Source organism: Leucopleurus acutus (assembly GCF_964270905.1).
Source record: "Leucopleurus acutus genome assembly, chromosome: 14".
In the NCBI taxonomy this organism is placed as follows: Eukaryota; Metazoa; Chordata; class Mammalia; order Artiodactyla; family Delphinidae; genus Leucopleurus; species Leucopleurus acutus.
Window position 1 is genome coordinate 44223978 of NC_139156.1, and position 17434 is coordinate 44241411.

General features: G+C 40.6%; 1 protein-coding gene across 2 annotated transcripts; it reads right to left on the minus strand.

Moving 5' to 3' along the window:
• Positions 1-12335: 12335 nt before the first annotated feature.
• ZNF32 (zinc finger protein 32) lies at positions 12336-17190 on the minus strand. Of its 2 annotated transcripts, none has more exons than XM_082853846.1 (3): positions 17116-17190; positions 14626-14765; positions 12336-13380 (listed from the first exon to the last, which is right to left on the minus strand). In XM_082853846.1, exons 2-3 carry the CDS (start codon positions 14693-14695, stop codon positions 12629-12631), a joined length of 822 nt encoding a protein of 273 aa, XP_082709972.1. In that variant the 5' UTR covers positions 14696-14765; positions 17116-17190; the 3' UTR covers positions 12336-12628. The 2 variants fall into 2 exon arrangements, with proteins under 2 accessions (XP_082709972.1, XP_082709971.1); XM_082853845.1 differs by having other exon boundaries at positions 12336-13422.
• Positions 17191-17434: the final 244 nt, after the last annotated feature.

Sequence of the window (17434 nt, forward strand, 5' to 3'; positions counted from 1 at the left end):
TGCTAAAGGTCTTATATGCAGAATATAAAATGGATTTTAAAGCTGAAGAAAACAAGGGAATTCCCTGGGGGTCCAGTGGTTAGGACCCTGTGCTTTCACTGCTAAACAGCACAGGTTCAATTCCTGGTCGAGGAACCTTAAGATCCTGCGAGCTGCGTGGCATGGCCAAAAAAAAAAAAAAAAAACCCAAACCCAAACCAAGACAGAAACCCCCCCAAACAAACAAAAAACCCCAAACTGAACAAAACAAAATGAAACCCAAGCACCCCAATTTAAAAATGGGTGAAAGGTATTCATACAAAGGAGCTTTTATCAAAGAGAATATAAAGATAGTAAGCATGTACATGAAAAATTGTTCAATGTTATTAGCCATTAGGGAAATGGAAATTAAAATAACGAAACCGCTACACAATTAGTAGAACAACCAAAATAAAAAATATGCTAATGATACCAGGTGCTGATGAGAATACAGAGAAACCGCAACTCTCTTATGGTCCTGATAGGAATGCAGGATGATATGGTCACTCTGGAAAATGATTTGTCAGTTAGTCAGAAAGAGAAAAACAGATATTGTATATTAACGCATATATGTGGAATCTGAAAAATTTGGTATAGACAATCTTATTTACAAAGCAGAAATAGAGACACAGATGTAGAGAACGTAGGTATGGATACCAAGGGGGATAAAAGGGGATGGAATGAATGGGGAGATTGGGATTGACATATATACACTATTGATACTATGTATAAAATAGATAACTAATGAGAACCTACTGTATAGCATAGGGAACTCTAGTCAGTGCTCTGTGGTGACCTAAATGAGAAGGAAATCCAAAAAAGAGGGCATGTATGTATACGTATAGCTGATTGACTTTGCTGTACAGTATAAACTAACACAATATTGTAAGGCAACTATACTCCAATAAAAATGTAACATATAAAAATTTTTCTTATAAAGTTAAGCATGGCAACCCCAGTCCTATGTATCTGCCTTAGAAAAAAGAAATTTATACTTACATAAAAACCTGTGCAACAGTATTAGCAGCTTTACTTATAGGAGTAAAAAAACTGGAAACAATCCAGATGTCCTTCAACAGGTGAATTATAAACTGGTAAATCCATGCAATATGAAAGTACATTAAAAAGGAAGAAACTAGGGGACTTCCCTGCTGGTGTGGTGCTTGAGACTCCCCACTCCCAATGCAGGGGGCCTGGGTTTGATCCCTGGTCAGGGAACTAGATCCCACATGCATGCTGCAACTAAGAGTTTGCATGCCACAACTAAGACCTGGCACAACCAAATAAATATTAGAAAATTAATAAAAAGGAAGGAACTGTTGATCCACACAGCAGCTTGGGAGAATCTTGAAGGCATTATATTGGATGAAAGAAGCCACTGTGGAAAGGTTATATACTACATGATTCCATTTATATGACATTCTCAAAAAAGCAAACTATAGGAATGGAGAACAGATCAGCAGTTTCTAGGGATTATTGGTGGAGAGATAAGGTGACTCTCATGGGAGTTCAGTGGAAATGTCCTGATTAGAAATATAATCTTGAGATACCTCATTATAGAGTTGATATATATATATATATATATATATATATGTATTTTTTTTTGCACATGGCTTGCCATGGTTGCAGATCCTGAATTACAATTCTTTTTTTCTAATAAATAAGTTTTTTTTATTTTTTTTATACAGCAGGTTCTTATTAGTCATCAATTTTATCCACATCAGTGTATACATGTCAATCCCAATCGCCCAATTCATCACACCACCACCCACACCCCCGCGCGGCTTTCCCCCCTTGGTGTCCATACATTTGTTCTCTACATCTGGGTCTCAATTTCTGCCCTGCAGACCGGTTCATCTGTACCATTTTTCTAGGTTCCACATATATGTGTTAATATATGATATTTGTTTTTCTCTTTCTGACTGACTTCACTCTCTATGACAGTCTCTAGATTCATCCACATCTCAACAAATGACCCAATTTTGTTCCTTTTTATAGCTGAGTAATATTCCATTGTATATATGTACCACATATTCTTTATCCATTCGTCTGTCTGTCGACGGGCATTTAGGTTGCTTCCATGACCTGGCTATTGTAAATAGTGCTGCAATGAACATTCGGGTACATGTGTCTTTTTGAATTGTACTTTTCTCTGGGTATATGCCCAGTAATGGGATTGCTGGATCATATGATAATTCTATTTTTAGTTTTTTAAGGAACCTCCATACTGTTCTCCATAGTGGTTGTATCAGTTTACATTCATACTAACAGGGGAGAAGGGTTCCCTTTTCTCCACACCCTCTCCAGCATTTGTTGTTTGTAGATTTTCTGATGAAGCCCATTCTAACTGGTGAGAGGTGATACCTCATTGTAGTTTTGACTTGCATTTCTCTAATAATTAGTGATGTTGAGCATCTTTTCATGTGTTTGTTGGCCATCTGTGTGTCTTCTTTGGAGAAATGTCTATTTAAGTCTTCCACCCATTTTTTGATTGTGTTGTTTGTTTTTTTGATATTGAGCTGCATGAGCTGCTTGTATATTTTGGAGATTAATCCTGTGTCCATTGCTTTGTTTGCAAATATTTTCTCCCATTCTGAGGGTTGTCTTTTTGTCTTGTTTATGGTTTCCTTTGCTGTGCAAAAGCTTTTAAGTTTCATTAGGTCCCATTTGTTTATTTTTATTTCCATTACCCTAGGAGGTGGGTCAAAAAAGATGTTGCTGTGATTTCTGTCAAAGAGCTTTCTTTCTATGTTTTCCTCTAAGAGTTTTATAGTATCTGGTCTTACATTTACGTCCTTAATCCATTTTGCGTTCATTTTTGTGTATGGTGTTAGGGAGTGTTCTAATTTCATTCTTTTACATGTAGTTGTCCAGTTTTCCCAGCACCACTTATTGAAGAGACTGTCTTTTCTCCATTGATCATAGGTGCGTGGGTTTATCTCTGGGCTTTCTATCCTGTACCATTTCTATATTTCTTTTTTTGTATCAGTACTATACTGTCTTGATTGCTGTAGCTTTGTGGTATAGTCCGAAGTTGGGGAGACTGATTCCTCCAGCTCCATTTTTCTTTCTCAAGATTGCTTTGGCTATTCGGGGTCTTTTGTGTTTCCATACAAATTGTAAAATTTTTTGTTCTAATTTTGTGAAAAATGCCATTGGTAATTTGATAGGGACTGCATTGAATCTGTAGATTGCTTTGGGTAGTATAGTCATTTTCACAGTATTGACTATTCCATTCCAAGAACATGGTATATCTCTAAATCTGTTTGTGTCATCTTTGATTTCTTTCATCAGTGTTTTATAGTTTTCTGTGTACAGGTCTTTTGCCTCCTTAGGCAGATTCATTCATAGGTATTTTATTCTTTTTGTTGCAATGGAAAATGGGATTATTTCCTTAATTTCTGTTTCTGATCTATCGTTGTTAGTGTGTAGGAACGGAAGAGATTTCTTTTTTTAAATATTTATTTATTTATTTATTTATTTTTGGCTGTGTCGGGTCTTAGTTGCAGTGTGCAGGCTCTTTATTGTGGCACACGGGCTCTTTATTGCAGTGCGCAGGCTTCTTTCTTGTGGTGCACAGGCTCCAGAGCACATGGGTTCAGTAATTTACAGCACACGGGCTCTCTAATTGAGGCACTCTGGCTCAGTAGTTGCAGCGTGCAGGCTTAGGTGCCCTGTGGCATGTGGGATCTTAGTTCCCCAACCAGGGATTGAACCCATGTCTCCTGCATTGGATGGTGGATTCTTAACCGCTGAACTCCCCAGGGAGGTCCCAATGCAAGAGATTTCTGGGTATTAATTTTGTACCCTGCAACTTTACCAAATTCATTGATTAGCTCTAGTAGTTTTTTGGTGTCATCTTTAGTATTTTCTATGTATAGTGTCACGTCATCTGCAAACAGTGACAGTTTTACTTCTTTTCTAATTTGTATTCTTTTTATTTCTTTTTCTTCTCTGATTGCCATGGCTAGGACTTCCAAAACTACGTTGAATAATAGTGGCAAGAGTGGACATCCTTGTCTTGTTCCTGATCTTAGTGGAAATGCTTTAACTTTTTCACTGAGAATTGAGAATGATGTTTGCTGTGGGTTTGTCATATATGGCCTTTATTATGTTGAGGTAGTTTCCCTTTATGCCCCCTTTCTGGGGAGTTTTTATCATAAATGGATGTTGAAGTTTGTCAAAAGCTTTTTCTGCATCTATTGAGATGATCATATGGTTTTTATTTTTTATATATATATTTTTAATGTTTTATTTTATTTTTTATTTGGCTGCTTGGGGTTTTAGTTGGGGCATATGGGATTTAGTTCCCTGACCAGGGATCAAACCTGGGCCCCCTGCATTGGGAGTGTGGAGTCTTAACCACTGGACCACCAGGGAAGTCCCGGTTTTTAGTTTTTAATTTGTTAATATGGTATATCACATTGATTGATTAGCATATATTGAAGAATCCTTGCATCCCTGGGATCAATCCCACATGATCATGGTGTATGATCCGTGTGTTGGATTCTGTTTGCTAGTATTTTGTTGAGGATTTTTGAGTGTATGTTCATCAGTGATAATGGTCAGAAATTTTCTTTTTTTGGTGATATCTTTGTCTGGTTTTGGTATCAGGGTGATGGTGGCCTCATAGAACGAGTTTGGGAGTGTTCCACCATCTGAAATTTTTTGGAAGAGTTTGAGAAGGATGGGTGTTAGCTCTTCTCTAGATGTTTGATAGAATTTGCCTCTGGGGCTTCCCTGGTGGTGCAGTGGTTAAGAGTCTGCCAGCCAATGCAGGGAAAATGGGTTCGAGCCCTGGTCTGGGAAGATCCCACATTCCGCGGATCAGCTAAGCCCATGCGCCACAACTACTAACCCTGCGCTCTAGAGCCTGCGAGCTACAACTGCTGATCCCGCGTGCCACAACTACTGAAGCCCGCATGCCTAGAGCCTGTGCTCCACAACAAGAGAAGCCACCACAGTGAGAAGCCCGCACGCCGCAATGAAGAGTAGCCCCTGCTTGCCTCAACTAGAGAAAGCCTGCACACAGCAACAAAGACTCAATGCAGCCCAAAAAAATGAATGAATAAAATAAATAAAAAAAAAAAGAATTCACCTCTGAAGCCATCTGGTCCTGGACTTTTGTTTGTTGGAAGAATTTTAATTTCAGTTTCAATTTCATTACTTGTGAGTGGACTGCTTATATTTTCTATTTCTTCCTGGTTCAGTCTTGGACGGTTGTACCTTTGCAAGAATTTGTCCATTTCTTCCAGGTTGTGCATTTTATTGGCATATAGTTGCTTGTAGTAGCCTCTTATGATGCTTTGTATTTCTGCGATGTCAGTTGTAATTTCTCCTTTTTCATTTCTAATTTTACCGATTTCAGTCCTCTCCCTTTTTTTTCTTGATGAGTCTGGCTAAAGGTTTATCAATTTTGTTTATCTTCTCAAAGAACCAACTTTTAGTTTTATTGATCTTTGCTGTTGTTTTCTTCGTTTGTAGTTCATTTATTTCTGCTCTGATCTTTATGATTTCTTTCCTTCTACTAACTTTGGGGTTTCTTTGTTCTTTCTCTAGTTGCTTTAGGTGTAAGGTTAGATTTTTTATTTGAGATTTTTTTTGTTTCTTGAGGTGAGATTGAATTGCACTAAACTTCCCTCTTAGAACTGCTTTTGCTGTGTCCCATAGGTTTTGGGTTATCGTGTTTTCATTGTCATTTGTTTCTGCGTATTTTTTATTTCCTCTGATTTCTTCAGTGATCTCTTGGTTATTTAGCACAGCACTGTTTAGCCTCCATGTGTTTGTGTTTTTACAGGTTTTTTTTTTCCTGTAATTGATTTCAAATCTCATAGCATTGTGGTCGGAAAAGATGGTTGATATGATTTCACTTTTCTTAAATTTTCCAATGCTTGATTTGTGACCCAAAATGTGATCTATCTTGGAGATAGTTCTGTGTGCACTTGAGAAGAAAGTGTATTCTGCCACTTTCAGGTGGAATGTCCTATTAATATCAATTAAGTCTGTGTGGCCTATTGTCTCATTTAAAGCTTGTATTTCCTTATTTATTTTCTGTCTTGATGATCTGTCCGTTGGTGTAAGTGGGGTGTTAATCCCTCCCCCACTATTATTGTGTTACTGTTGATTTCCCCTTTTATGCCTGCTAGCGTTTGCCTTATATATCGAGGTACTCCTATGTTGGGTGCCTGAGTATTTATAATAGTTATATCTTCTTTTTTGGATTGATCCCTTGATCATTATGTAGTGTCCTTGTCTCCTGTAACATTCTTTATTTTAAAGTCTGTTTTATCTGATATGAGTATTGCTACTCCAGCTTTCTTTTGATTTCCATTTGTATGGAATATCTTTTTCCATCTCCTCACTTTCAGTCTGTATGTGTCCCTAAGTCTGAAGTGGGTCTCTTGTAGACAGCATATATATGGGTCTTGTTTTTGTATCCATTCAGCCAGTCTGTGTCTTTTGCCTGGAGCATTTAATCTATTTACATTCAAGGAGATTATCGATATGTATGTTCCTGTTACCATTTTCATAATTGTTTTAGGTTTGTTTTTTTGGGTCTTTTCTTCTCTTGCGTTTCCTGCCTAGAGAAGTTCCTTTAGCATTTGTTGTAAGGCTGAGTTGGTGGTGCTGAATTCTCTTAGCTTTTGCTTGTCTGTATTTCTTCGTCAAATCTGAATGAGATCCTTACTGGATAGAGTAATCTTGGTTGTAGGTTTTTCCCTTTCATCACTTTAAATATATCCTGCATTCCCTTCTGTCCTGCAGAGTTTCTGCTTAAAGATCAGCTGTTAAACTTATGGGGATTCCCTTGTATCTTATTTGTCACTTTTCCTTGCTGTTTTTAATATTTTTCCTTTGAATTTAAATTTGTTAGTTTGATTAATATGTGTCTTGGTGTGTTTCTCCTAGGGTTTATCCTGTATGGGACTCTGCGATTCCTGGACTTGGGTGGCTGTTTCCTTTCCCATGATAGGGAAGTTTTTGACTATAATCTCTTCAAATATTTTTTCAGGTCCTTTCTCTTTCTTTTCTTTTGTGACCCCTATAATTTGAACGTTTGTAAATTTAACGTTGTCCCAGAGGTCTCTGGGACTGTCCTCAATTCTTTTCATTCTTTTTTCTTTTCCTGCTCTGATTGGGTGAGTTGCATTGTCCTGTCTTCAAGTTCACTGATCCTTTCTTCTGCTTCATTTAGTCTGCTGTTGAACCCCTCTAGTGTAATTTTTAGTTCAATTACTGTATTCTTTAGCTCTGTAACTTCTATTTGATACTTTCTTATATTTTTTTTTACCTCTCTGTTGAAATTGTCACTGTGTTTATCCGTTCTTCTTTCAAGTTCAGTGAACATCTTTATATCCTTATGACCATTACTTTGAGCTCTTAATTAGGTAAATCCCTTGTCTCCATTTCATTAAGGACTTTTTCTGAAGTTTTATCTTTTTTTTTCATTTGGAACATATTCCTCTCTTTCTTCATTTTCCTTGAGTGTCTGTGTTACTTTCTATGTATTAGATAAAACAGCTCTCTCTCCCAGTCTTGAAGGTCTTGTGTAGTAGGTGCATTTTATTGTTCAACCCTGCCTTAGCTATTGGTTTTTTCTCCAACTTTTGTGATTCTCTAAGCAGACTTTACTTTCAGTGGCTCTCAGTAGTAGAGGATGTGACATTACCTGTCAGTATTCCAAAGGAGAGGATCTCAGTTAGCTCCTACATGCAAGCTGATTAGAAGTTAGACTCTCAGACAGCAGCCTTTAAAGTATACAACTATATACAGTCTTTTGGGACTGCCTGCCCATTATAGCCAGGCAATTTAGAGTTGTCCCCTTTGCAACAGTCTCAAAAGTTGGAGTGCTAGATGAATGTACAAGTTCCTTTCTGGGAGATACAGCAACCTATAGCAGGGCAGAGGTAGAGCACAAACATGGCATCCTTTGGCCTTCATCCTTGGATGTGTGCCAAACAGAAACCTGCACCTCAGGCTGAAGCTCAAGCATATCAGCCTCTTTCACAGAAAGACTGGGGTGTGTTTTTTAGTCTGCTTTCTGTGCAGTGCTTTGGGGATGGTAGCTGGCCAATAATTGTCTCTCCATTTGTTACAGTCACCTGGGACCCATGAACAAACCCTGCTGGCCACCAGAGCAAGGTGATCAAGGAATGTCCCCTGGGTAGCACCCACATAAATTTGGGGTATCAGACACATGTACAAGCTCCTCTCCAGTAGACACTGGCACTGTGGATTATGGCAGAGGGAGAGCATAAAAATAGTGCCTGACCTCTGAGGTCTCTGGAGAGGATTAAAGTTTGCTCTTACATGTGTGTTTAGATAGAAGTTTGCTACTCAGGCCATAGCTATGAAGATAAGCTAATATGCCTCTTTCACAGAAAGACTGGCTACCTTGGTCTGTTGCCTTTTGTGCTCTGGGGGTGGTAGCTGCTTAAGAACTCTTTCTCCTTTGGTTGGAGACCCGTGGGACCCTGAAGTGCAAGCCCCATTTGTCACCAGAACCAGGCAAACTAGATTTGTCCCATGGGCCTTAGCTGGAAGAGTTAGTGTTCCAGAGGAGGGTGTATGTTCCTTTTCAGGAGTTACCGGTGAGCTGGAGCATGGCAGAGGGAAAGCACGAAGATGGCACCTGCCAGCTTCCATCCCTGAGAGCACCCCAGTAGGCTCCTATATGTGTATTAAGTTAGATGCCTGCTTCTTAGGCTGACACTTTAACATAAGCAAATATGCTTCTTTCACATAAAATCTGGGCACCTCTCAGTTGGCTGCTTCTGTGCTGGACCCTGGTGTGAATCTATCTGAGCATGTGAGCCATTTCTCATTTTTTTTTTTAATTTCTAATTTCTTTATAGCCTCGTGGGTCTCATGAATGCAAGCCCTGTTGGTTTCAAAGCTAGATGTTTTAGGGGGTATGTCTCTCAGGTGCAGGTCTTAAATGTTGGGGTGCCTGATGTGGGGTTCAAGCCCTTCATTCCTCAGGGAGAAGCTCCGGGTTTTGAGTTCACTCCCAATTGCGGGTTGCCTTGCTGTCAGTGGGTTTATGGTGAGATTGTGTCTCAGCCTCTTCTACCTGCTTCAGTGTGGTTTTTTTTGTTTTTGTTTTTTTTCATTTGCCCAGTGTGTAGGAGTTGCTCAGCTAGTTTTTAGGTCGCCCCCCACCCCCCGAGGAAATTGTTCTGTATGTAGATGTAGATTGTGTGTCCATGGGAGGAAGTGAGTTCAGAATCTTCCTACTTTGCCATCTGGAACCAGAACTCTCTTGTTATTATATTAATATAAGCAACCAACAGTCTTTAAAGAAATTTAATAATATACATATAGAAAATAGGAATTATATTTTTAAAGATACTTTATATTTTCTGATCTATTTGCTCTTTATTTACAGATTCTTTTCTGCAGAACCAGGATTCTAAGATACACACACACACACATTTCTCATAGTCCAGGACTGATGGAGACCCACATCTACTTTATTTTGTAACTTGGATTTGCATCTGGCTTAACTAATCTATACTTTGCCTCCTATTTTGTCAAAGGGAATGTTTATTTTTATACCTTAAGCTTTCTTGTGAACCATAAATCCTAATTTCCTGTTTTTATTTATTCAGAGTTTATATCAAGTTGCTCCCCAGATTTTTCATTTTTTTTGAAAATAGCTTATCCTTAAAATGTATATATATTTTATATATATAAATATATATATATTTATATATTTTATATTTATTTAATATTATATATAATAATAAATAAATATATATATTTTATATTTATTTAATATTATATATATTTTAATACTGTTGTATAGCAAGCAGCCTGAAAATTTAGTAGTATAAAGTCATAACCTTTAACTTTTCTCATGATTTTGTGTGTTAGGAATTTGGGAAGGCAGTTCTAACTTGTGGGTTTCTCATAGTTTTCATCAGATGTCATCTGGGGCTATAGTTATCTGAAGGTTCTACTAGGCTATGCATCTACAATGGTTCACTCATATGGCTGAGAGTTGATGCTATCTGTTGGGAGCTCAGGTGAACCTGTCAACTGGAGCACTTATATGCTGTTAGTCCAGCAGAGTGGCCTTGAGATAGTTGGATTTTTTACTTGGCAGCTGGTTTTCTCCAGGGCAAGTGTTCTGAGAATCATGCAGAAACTTTTCAGACTTTTAAAGTGTTTTTTAGACCTATTCTTGGAAGTCATGTAGCATCACTTCTACCATGTTTCATTGTTTGAAGCAGACACAAGCCTACCCAGATTCAAGGGGAAGTGACATAGAACACATGATGAGTGTCAGAAAAACTTGTGGGCAATATTTTAAAACTACCTCATTGTTCTTTAAACTTTGCATATACTATACTTTATATATAAAATGTACTTTACATATAACAAGCATAGATTTTAAGTGTTGAGTTCAATCAGTTTTGACAGTTGTATAGACCCATGCATCTACCACCTGAAGAAAGGAAGAGAACATTTTTTTCTCTCTGTAAAGTTTCCGTGTGCTTCTTTCAAGTCAGTCCCCTCCCCTCTCTTCCATAGAGGCAACCACTGTTTGATGTCATTTACCGCAGATTAGTTTTTCCTGTTCTGTGAAGTTATATAAATGGAATTATGTACTATATTTTTGTGTGTGTGTGTGTGTTTGGGTTCTTTCACTCAACACAAATCTTTGAAATTCATCCAGGTTATTATTATTATTATTTTTTGCGGTACGTGGGCCTCTCACTGTTGTGGCCTCTCCCGTTATGGAGCACAGGCTCTGGATGTGCAGGCTCAGCAGCCATGGCTCACAGGCCCAGCCGCTCTGCGGCGTGTGGGATCTTCCCGGACCGGGGCACGAACCCGTGTCCTCTGCATTGGCAGGCGAACTCTCAACCACTGCGCCACCAGGGAAGCCCCATCCAGGTTATTGCATGTATCAGTTGTTATTTTTTATTGCTGAGTTGTATTTTATTATATGACTCTACCACAGTTTATTACCTTGCCTGTTATTGGACATTTGGGTTATTTCCAGTTTATGACTATTATAAATGAGGGTGATATGAACATTCTGGTATGCATCTTCAAATATTATCAGGGTAGGGCTTCCCTGGTGGTGCAGTGGTTAAGAATCCACCTGCCAATGCAGGGGACATAGGTTCAATCCCTGGTCCAGGAAGATCCCACATGCTGCGGAGCAGCTAAGCCCGTGTGCCACAACTACTGAGCCTGCGCTCTAGAGCCCACAAACCACAACTACTGAGCTCACGTGCCTAGAGCCCGTGCTCTGCAACAAGAGAAGCCACCACAGTAAGTCCACATATCGCAACGAGTACCCCCGCTTGCTGCAACTAGAGGAAGCCCGCTTGCAGCATTGAAGACCCAACTCAGCCAAAAATAAAGAATAAATAAATTTATAAAAAAATTATCAGGGTATCTTTAGGAGTATTATTGTATTATTATTCAAACTCATAGTGTTTCTATGCCTAAAGATCTTCGATAAAATTTACCTCTCTCTCAAGATTTTCTGTTAAGCTTCTTGGATTAAGGAGCCTACAGCCTATAGGATCTACTAGAGGGAGCCTATAGTCTATAGGAACCTACAGCTTATAGGGTAAAGAAAGAATGGAACGGTATCTTATCAAGAAAACCACTCCATCTACATCATTCATCATTTTAATTACATAAAAGCTCAGAATGAAAATTTAGAGATGGCTAAAGTTAAAAAAATTGGAAATTCCCCCTCAAAACCAACTTCTCGTCTCCACTATTCCTCAAATCTCATCCACTAGAGGTAAAAAACTATTACTTTCCAAATTTCTTCTGTGTGTGCATGCATGTATCTGTGTAGGAGGAAGAGGATTGTGTTGGAGGACTGGAACTTCATTATTGACTACAAATTTGAGCTCAGTAATGAGGACACTTATGCCCTTACTAGGTGGCTCTAACTCTTGAGATATTGCTGCTGTTGCCAAAAGGGAGTGAGAGTCATTGTGTCAACTATTGTAGATAGTTGTCTGCTCTTTGGCTATAGGCAAGTTATCTCTATCCCAGTTAGGAGTGGAAGACTGAAGTAAACCACAGTGCAGGCTTGGAAGGGATCCTATTTTTGTAAGGAAAGGCTAGGGCCTCTGCTATGAACATGGGTGATTAAGAATATGCTGTTGAGACTACCATTCAGATAATATTCAATATGAGGATTATTAGATTTGCCTCATGAATTCTGCCCAGTGGTCTTGAATGCAAAACAAGATTAATTTGAATATGTAGAGAAGAAAATAATCTTGGGATTGGTAAGAGGCTGACTTTTTAAAACAGGCTGATGGTGTCAATTGCAAATTTAAAATCTGTATATGCTACATAAATCTCCAATTGTGTACTAGATTAATGGTGGTACCTTGGGAAATTAGGTCAAAATAAGTGGACAAATTATGAATCATACATGATAACGATAATAAACAAGACATTTATTTTTGATATTCATTTGGGGGAAGGGAGAAAAGTCAGTTTGCTCTACCCAATGATGGTCTTTCTGAAGGAGTCTCCATTCATTCTGTAAAATTGAATAGGTTGTTTAACCTCAGGGGATTTTATGCTGTTAATTCATAAAGAGAACTTCCTTTGATGAGAGTGGTTATAGGGTGAGCCTTTGTGAGCAGCTTCGCTGGTGCACAGCCAGACTCCCTCTCTGAGTGAAGCTTTTCCCACACTGGCCACACAGATAGGGTGTCTCTCCTGTGTGGATTTTGCCATGCAGGATACAATTCCCTCTGGTGTGGAAACTCTTCCTGCATTGTGCACAGGCATAGGGTTTCAGGCCTGTGTGGACTCTGATATGAACAATTAAGCTTCCTTTCTGACTGAAGGCTTTTCCACACTGATCACATCTATAGGGCTTCTCACCACTATGAACTCTTCTGTGAACAGCGAGGTTACTTTGATTCCTGAAGCTTCTCTGACAAATAGCACACTCATAGGGTTTCTGTCCAGTGTGGAGTCTTTCGTGAACGGCCAGACTACCTCGTTGACTAAAGCTTTTCCCACACTCCTTGCACTGATAAGGCTTCTCTCCTGTGTGTATTCGTTGATGTGTAACAAGATTGCCTTTGGCCCTAAAGCTTTTTCCACAGTGGGTACACTCAAAGGGCTTCTGACCAGTGTGGATTCTCTCATGTAACGTTAGACTACCCTTTTGCCTGAAGGATTTTCCACATTCCTGGCACTCATAGACCCTCTGTCTCACTCCAGGTGAATCTTCCTGTAGTGTCTTAGAATCTGGGGATTTTTGTTCCAGCTTCTCTCTTCTGAAAGAATTCTGGAAATCCCAGCTTGAGGATCCTGTGGCCTCAGAGTGATCATATTTGTGGTGGGCTTCTGTCATCACATCTGGTAAAATGAGAGGGAAGTCATGTAAGAGGCACCAATATGCTGAGTGAGAAGAACAGGGAAAAAAGAAACAATGCTTTGAGTGCTTATAATGTGCCAGATATTATACTATAAACTTTGCATAGATAATTTAATCCTGAAAACAATCTATTGCTACAGTTAAGAAAGTGAAAGTATAGGGAGGTTGTCAAAGATTGTGCAGCTAGGTAAGCATAGACTTGGGATTCAGGCATGCTCCATAGCAGTGTACTGCCTCTAAATTTAGTTTAATTTAGCCTTCCAAATAGTATTGTGTATAGACATGGTTGTTTCCATTTTAAAGATAAGAAAACAGGCTCAGAAAAATTAAGAAAACTATATATGATCAAATTAGTGCCATACCCAAGTTCTGACACCAAAACAGGTGTGGATCCAGGTTGTGTAGGGCCTAAAGCTTTGAAATTTTGGATGGATTTCATTAAGAAACAGTATAAAAGTAGGGACAAGGCCTTGAAGAGACCAGTGTAAGGGAAAGATCCCGAACCTTGTTTCATTAGTTTCATGAGAAATCCACTTCTGCTCTAGTCTGCTCTCCTAACAGTGGAGTAAGCTCCATGATATCAGAATATATGTAGCAGAATCCTTCATACTTTACATCTATTAATTCTAATCCCTGCACCCTGCAAGATAGAGCTTATTGTCCCATTTTACAGATGAAGAGGCTGGAGCACAAGAAAGTTAAATAACTTGTCTGATAACACAGATCAAGTCAGGGCTATCACAGAATCTGATCCAAGGAATTTTTCCCTTTAAAATCCATGCTATTTCAATCTGCTAAGCTATGGTGGAACTGAAGTCTATTTTGGTTTGGAAGTTATTCTCAACACTTCCTATGCAGATATTGACAGTACTCTCCAGTATTGCCCTGCATATGAGGCTTCTACTGCACTTTAAATATGGGTCCATTCATCACTAATAATAGTTTTCTTGGAGTCATCCTAGGGAGATTTCAACTTGTTATTCAATGATTGTGCTGAGATTTAAAACTGCTCATTCATTCTCTCAGAGACTACCTCCATATCAAGACTGTTGTGCTCTGTTTCTATTATTTCTAACTCCAGTTTGTAGGCTTTCCCTGTAATCCCTAGAAACGGTGAGCTCCACCAAAGGAACATCTTCTCTGCATCCTCAGCCTGTTGACTAGTGCTGAGAACAGGGACACTGATTATTATGAGTTGAGGGCATCCCAGCAATCAACTGACTCACTGAAAAATGCTACATTCTGGGCATATCTTCCATGACAGTCCAGCAGAGTAGCTGTTGGAAATCCAAACATGTCCACTCCTGCTGTATGACCTTAATCACCACCTCTTCATATGATTCTTCCATGGGCTGTTCTTGAGTACCTGGGGAGGGAAAAACAAACAAACAAAAACAAAACAGAACAACAAAAACAAACAGGAAAGGACAGGAGAATTGATAAGTGAGGAGAATAAAGTCAACAGGAGCTCCAGTTTGGGGTATGAGTGAATGGAGGAAATCTTGATTGCCTGATGTAATGTCAGTCACCTACAATGTAACTGCAAAATGAGCCAAAAGGTACCATGACCACTTATAAATGAGTCCAGGAGGAAGCAGGAGGTGGGAAAGCAGAGAAGACATAAAGCAAACAAGTATCTCTTCTTGCCAGTGCCAAGATAATGGTCCATCCTATTTGTACCTTAGCTTAGCCTTAGCATGTGATTGGAATCGTCCACTTCCTTCCCCTGCCTAACAGCCTGCTATTCTATCCTCCAAGCGTCCAAAGGAATTCAGAATATAAAAAAAATTTCAGCCATCATGATTGATTCTATGATTGAAATGGCTCCAGCTCTCCTCTCCAGTCCCCTCTAGGTTATTAGGACAGAACAAGAGATTTCATATTTCCTTTTGGCACTTCTTAGGAGGCTCCAGATGCTTCAAGGTATGAGAATACCAGTTCTGAGGAACTATAAATACTTGCCAATTCTTGGAGGAAAAAAGACCTACTTCAGACTCCAAAACCAAGCCCAAGGCACACCGATTAGGGTAAGTAACTTGCCTCTATTCCCAGAGCCAGTAAGGAGTCAAGGTGAGGCAAAGGCTCAAATCCAAGACTTTTTGGATCCAAAGCCTATGTCCAGACAATTCTCTACTTTCTCGTCACTAAAAAGCTGGTGAGAATTCTTATAAAATGAAATAGAATGGAACAGAGCTTGACCAGACCTTACTATCCTTCCAGATCCTAGGAATCCTCGTGTTCCACATTATCCTTTTGGGGATATTCTTATTTCAGGACCCTAATTACTGAATACTTACATTTTATTTATGCAGTGGTCCAATGTATAATCTTTGTTTCCCTCTACTATGTCCCATGAAAATGCTGGCCTCCTGATTTAATGAAATAGCAGTGTGATACTACAATTCTTTGTTAACCCAAACACCTGGTCTTCTTGACAACTGCCCTTTCTGCTGCATGTTTTGATGACTGGAGAGGCATTTAAACTCTTTATTTGGAGGACTCAGCTCTAATTTGCAGTACAAGACACAAAGCGATGCCCTATCAGAGTGTCAGGACACTACAACACCGTTCACTTGGAAGTGGAAGGTGTTACTGCTCAACCACACATCCATCAAGAGTCAGTGGAAAGTATATAGGTACCTGCTACCTGAGGTTGGACTCTGTCTCTGGTTAGTCCAGCAAATAGTTTGGTCAGAACGTGTGGGCAGCACTTACAGCTGTGCCTCTCCACATGTTGTGAGATATTTAACAGGAAACAGCTCAGCTGTGTCTCAGGAACCTCCTTGATTAATAAAGGGAAGTTGTCGTATTTTTCTCCCTAGATTCCACAAATCTGAGGAATCAATTTCCTGAAGATTTTTGGATAAAGTCACTTTATAGTAGAAAATATTGCTTTTCCTATAAGAAAGGCCATTATATCCTGGGGAAAAAGCTCAGAATTAGGCCATGAGAGACTTGGATTACCCTTCTCTCCCCTTAAATGACACTGGGCAAGTAACCAAAGAGCCCTGACCCTATTTCCTCACTTACTAAATAGTCTGATAACACTGTATTATCAAGTAGCTCTTGGGAGAATAAAATAACCAAATGTGAAGGGCCTCTGACATGACCTACAGGTTTAAGGCCTAAAGTTGAGAGTCCACAGCAGAGGACTAGGATTGTTGCTTTCTTGAGGGATAGTTTAAGGATTAGGAGATTCTGGGGAGGGGGTGATTATTTTCTCTGCACACCTGAATCCACTTTGTCCTTTCCTATTCTCCACCCAACGAAGTTTGTCCTTTCTCCCTTTCACCCACCTCAGAGAGACTGCACTTTCTCCTGTGCGTCTTCTGAAACCCTCCCCGCGGGCCCCGGGGCACACCTGCCTGTGGTCTCCCCCTCCCGCGTCTCGGGGTGCAGGGCCTTGCTCCACACCCGGCCGTGCTGTGCGGCGGAGGGACCCCTGCTCCTACCGACAGACTCTCCCTTCCCGCCTCAGGTCTGCTCCCACCCCCAAACCCCCGGGCCGGCCCTGCGCGCTGGGCCTCAGCACCCCTTTCTCTGGTCCAGCTGGACCTTTTCCTGCGGGCCGCAGACCTCTCCCCACGCAGCTGGCTGCCCTGGGGAGTCCAAGCTGGCCAGGCCTACTCAAGGCCGCAGGGGGCTCAGGGACCGCGGCCTGCAGGCGGGGCCCAGCCTCGCTCGGGCGTACGGACCCGGCCGGCGGCCTCACTCACCGCAGCGGCGCGCGCCCGCAGACAGACAAAGGCCGACAACAAGCCCTCAGCAGCGCCGGCGCGAGCGGCCCGGACTACAACTCCCAGGAGGCTCCGCGCGAGCCTGAGCGGGGGCGGGCCGCACCTCGGCGGCCCCGGCTTCCCCGAGTACTGTGGGAAACGTAGTTCGGCGATGCGACCGGCCGCTCGGGCTCTGCGGGTCTTGGTGCGCGCTGGGCGCTCAGGTCCCTCCTGTTTGGCCCCGAGCCAGAGATGCCGACTTGTTCGCGGATGTAGAGCGGGGGCCGAGAGCACCAAACGGCCACTCAGATTAGCCAGG

Bases quoted from the DNA above. Each gene is read 5' to 3' on its own strand.
- ZNF32 (XM_082853845.1), bottom strand. From the start codon at position 14,695: ATGTTTGGATTTCCAACAGCTACTCTGCTGGACTGTCATGGAAGATAT. The intron at 13,423-14,625 runs GTGAGTCAGTTG...CTTCTCACTCAG, and splicing joins CCAGAATGTAGCATTTTTCA to CATATTGGTGCCTCTTACAT.